The sequence below is a fragment of the Alosa pseudoharengus genome, unplaced genomic scaffold, assembly GCF_046254945.1.
Source record: "Alosa pseudoharengus isolate Yale_2024_CS ecotype anadromous, Long Island Sound unplaced genomic scaffold, YU_APseudo_1.1 YU_APseudo_1.1_scf_9, whole genome shotgun sequence".
Classification (NCBI taxonomy): Eukaryota; Metazoa; Chordata; class Actinopteri; order Clupeiformes; family Clupeidae; genus Alosa; species Alosa pseudoharengus.
In genome coordinates this window covers 25,219,710-25,224,081 of record NW_027468881.1, presented here as the reverse complement: position 1 = coordinate 25,224,081, position 4,372 = coordinate 25,219,710, and the positions used below count along the sequence as shown (strand labels likewise).

General features: G+C 53.6%; 1 protein-coding gene across 1 annotated transcript; it reads left to right on the top strand.

The window, feature by feature from the left end:
* Window positions 1-219: 219 nt before the first annotated feature.
* Window positions 220-4,069, top strand: LOC143115275 (hyaluronidase-2). Its single transcript, XM_076277250.1, has 5 exons — window positions 220-741; window positions 968-1,360; window positions 2,706-2,795; window positions 3,019-3,397; window positions 4,038-4,069. Exons 1-5 carry the CDS (start codon window positions 220-222, stop codon window positions 4,067-4,069), a joined length of 1,416 nt encoding a protein of 471 aa, XP_076133365.1.
* The last annotated feature ends 303 nt before the right edge of the window (window positions 4,070-4,372 follow it).

The window sequence follows — 4,372 nt, the reverse complement described above, 5'->3', positions numbered from 1 at the left end:
GTATGTGATGTATGATCATCATGGTATATGATCATATGGCATTGGTGTAACTGGTGTGTGACGTGTGAACTGATGTCCATTTGTGTGTGTGTGTGTGTGTGAGATGTCCATCCATCTCTCTGTGTGTGTGTGTGTGTGTGTGTGTGTGTGTGTGTGTGTGTGTGCGCGCGCGTCTCAGAGGCAGGATGGTCCACAGCCCCGGCAGAGAGCAGTAAGACCATGGCGTGGAGGGGACGCCACGTTGGCCAGACCACACTCTGGGCCTCTCTTCTCCTCCTCCTCAGTGTGTCCCTTCTGCTGTCCCCCGCCCTGGCCGGACCAGCCCGCTCCCCCATTCTTCCTGGCCAGCCCTTCCTGGTGTTCTGGGGGGTCCCCGACAGGGGCTGTCCGGGGCGCCCTGACCCTTCGGCCTTCGGCATGGAGTGGCAGGGCCGTGCGGCCGTGTTCTACGAGGACACCCTGGGCCTGTACCCCTTCTTCACCGCCTTGGACCAACCCATCAACGGAGGCCTTCCGCAGCACACCAGCCTGAACACCCACCTCCAACGGGTAGAGGCTGACCTCCTGACCGCCCTGCCCCAGGCCGGGGCTCCGGGGCTGGGCGTGCTGAGGTGGAAGGAGTGGTCGCCCCAGTGGAGCAGGAACAGGGGCAAACAGGCCAAGTACCAGCAGGGGTCGCGGGCCCTGCTCAGAGGGTTCTTTCCCGACTGGAGTCCTGAGGAGGTGGAAAAGTGGGCACAGGTAGTTCAGTCACACATGTTCATGAATAACACACACACACACACACAACTTGTAACAATTTCACCTCTCCAGAATAATCCACATAATTACAATCTGAATGCTTTGTGTCTTTAAAAAGAATGCCATTTCATCATAGTAATCATACGCATTGACTGCGTGTCGATGTGAATGTCGTGTATTTCAAGAGAACATTCTGTTGACGGTTGGTGATGTCACTTCCTGGCAGGTGGACTTTGAGGCGGCTGCTCAGGCCATCCTGATGGAGACCCTGCGGGAGGTCAAGCGTCTGCGGCCCCAGAGCCTGTGGGGGGTGGCTCCCTTCCCAGACTGCTACAACTCCGGCCCGCTCCAGCTCCTGCCCAACTACACAGGCCGCTGTCCGGCCGCCGAGATGGCCCTCAACGACGAGCTCATGTGGCTGTGGAAACGGAGCACGGCCATCTTCCCTACCCTGATGATGGACAAGTTCCCGCCTGGGTCCAAGGGGCCCTGGCTTTACTCCTCTAATCAGATTCGAGAGGCGTTGAGAGTGGCAGCTCTGGCGGGAACAGCCTACGACCTTCCAGTGTTTCCATTGGTCAGGACTGTCTATGCATCCACCAATAACTACCTGTCTGAGGTAAGTCGTATAGACCTTTCCACAATAAGTGCCGCCTCCTAACTTCCGTATCCATCCAACCTTCGGTCGTCAAATGTCTATGGGAAATAACATGGCGTTTTGAAAGATCGTACTTGTCAAACTCTGTAGGTGACAGAGTAGAAAAAGCTGCTGGGCAGATTGGCCTACACACTTCTGCCATCTAGTTTCCACTGGATTTTTTGATTTTCGGTGCCGTTTAAGTAGTATAGTCTATAGTATACTACTTAAACGGCACCGCCAATCAAAAAATCCAGTGGAAACTAGATGGCAGAAGTGTGTAGGCCAATCTGCCCACCAGGTTTTTCTACTTCGCTACCTACAGATGTTTTACCGGTATGATATTTCGAAACGCCATGTTATTTCCCATAGACAATCGACGCCCGGAAGTTGGATGGATACGGAAGTTACAGAGGCGGGAGTTATTCTGGAGAGGTCTATGGGTGTGTGGCTGGGCCTTTCCAAAACTATTCCCTACCCATTACCCCTTGGTTACGGAGTTGACTCAGGATGGGAAGCATCTTCACAGCTAAAAGAAGTTCCCTTGATTAGCACGTAGGGTTATTATAATACCGTACTCAGCTTTGGGACGAACTTCACTCTCCCTAGCGGAAACTGGTTCACGGAACCATGGATTTGTTTACAGGCGTGGCCTACTCTCGCAAAATTAATAATTTGAAACGTTCTTCATGACGTGCCGCATTAATTGACACACCCCTTGATGAGGGGGCATCGGTGTTTACTCTGCGTCAGGGGTTTATAACACACTACCACTTGACAGTAACTGGTTTCAGATGGACCTTAATATGGCAGACCATCCACATGAAAGCGCAAATGGAGTGCAAGTAGCTAGGGACGGGGTGAAGTAACTAGTTTCAGAAAGGGCCGCTGAGTCCCTACTTTCCCTGTCCCTTGGCCTCCCCTCCCTCCTCCACTCTGGGTCTCTACTGAGCGCGCCCAAGGCCCCTGGATCCCCCGTCTGAAATGGGGTCTGCCTGAAGGTGCACTCTGTGATTCTCAGGAAACAGAATCAGAAATCAGAAAAGAAACAGAACATGAACATAGTATGTAAACAATCCCAACCAGTCACGTACCTTCAAACAAAGTGTATCGCTAATGGCACACAGGAAGTGCAAATAGGTATAGAATGCATGGTGAGCCATACTAAAAAACGGCATAAGAACGGAGTGAATCAACTACCTCGATACGCTCCTCGTATGAGAGGAAAGGCAGCAGGGGTTCAATGTTGGGTTGCAAATGCTGTTGTAAGGGTTGGGAATAGCACGCAGAGAGTGAGGAGTGCTCCTTTCCTCCCTGTGCTCCTCAGGCAGACCTGGTGAACTCGGTGGGAGAGAGTGCTGCTATGGGCGCCGCTGGAGTCATCATGTGGGAGAGAGCCTTCTTAGCAAAGACTCAGGTACAGCATGGGCGGAATATATGGTCCGTACACTTTATGTTGCTTACATTTGTAATGCACTCAGCACAAACCTTCATTTGTTCTTCTTGGTTTCTGGTCTTTGGCACCAGTGTGGGTGTGTCTGTACTACTGGCACATTTTCCTGTTTCTCATTAAGTATGCAGTATTTTTGTACGTCATGTTTGAAACAGAATGGGTTTGTGTGTGTGTGCTACTTTTACAGAAGTCCTGCTCTGAGATGGCTTCTTTCATACGGGATGTGTTGGGCCCGTACGTGGTGAACGTCACCACGGCGACACGCCTGTGCGGCGTGTCCCTGTGCCAGGGTCGCGGGCGCTGCGTGCGCAAGAACCAGGAGGACTCCGTCTACCTCCACCTGCCCTCCGCCAACTTCCGCCTGCTGCCCGAGGGCGCCGAGGGCGTCCGGGCCGCTGGCGAGCTTGACCCCGCCTTCCTGGACACCTGGAGGCGGGACTTCCGCTGCCAGTTCTACGAGGCCCTAGAGGGCGCCGCCGCAGACCAGGAGTCCGGAGGCTTGGACGCCCGGGGGGCCAACGCACGCCCTGCACTTAAGTCCCCCGCCCTGGCAGGACAGGGACAAGGTCAGGGACAAGGGCAGGGGCAGGGACCGGGGCAGGGGCAGGGGCAGGGACAGGGGCAGGGACAGGTGCAGGGGCAGGGGCAGGGGCAGGGACAGGGACAGGGACAGGGGCAGGTGCAGGGGCAGGGGCAGGGGCAGGGACAGGGACAGGGGCAGGGGCAGGGGCAGGTGCAGGGGCAGGGGCAGAGTGAGGGAACGGGGGTAACAGTTGGACAAGTACCCAAGGACAGTGGCGTCTCGACTCACCAGCCCACGGCCCAACTGCTCTTCCTGCTCATGGCGACTGGACTCCTCTTGACCCACTGAACTCAAAGGGTTAAAGAAAGGTTGTTGTGACAATCTTGGCCTGTGTGACTCCATTTAATCCATATCTGCTGCCTGCTTGGATTGAGACAGCAACAAACAGCAGCAGCAGCAACTCTAAAATGGAAGCCACATGTAAACACTAAATGACTCATGCCTTTGTATTACACAGAAAACAAAAAAAGAGTACTTTAATGAAAAGCGGATTTCCATCCGAAGGGCCGGGTGTTTATCATTTTTAAGTCTGATTCAGCTGCTGAAACAGTGCCGAGCCCCTGGAGAGCTTTACTCCTGTAACAGGACTGATTAAACCAGACGACCCGCTGCGTTCACACCAGAGAGCCTGTCCCTGCACGCGTGCGACTCCTAGCATTGGGGATATTAGCTCTGATGACACCAGCGCCACATTTTGTGGTGTGGTGAGAGCGATGAGGGCCTTTTCAAGGGTGCGTGCACACAATAAAAATAGGTTCCTTTGTTTGTTTTTGACTTTTCAAAAAGCTCAAAACAGCTCCTCGGAGAAATGAAAATGTGTCTTTCTTTTGTATTCCCTTTTGAGTGGTTTCATTGCGTAATGGGGCACAGAAAGCTTTCCCACAGAGCCCTCTCTCTGTGGCTGCTCACAATGAGACTTCACTGTCTGCCGTCACTCTCTCTCTCTCTCTCTCTCTCT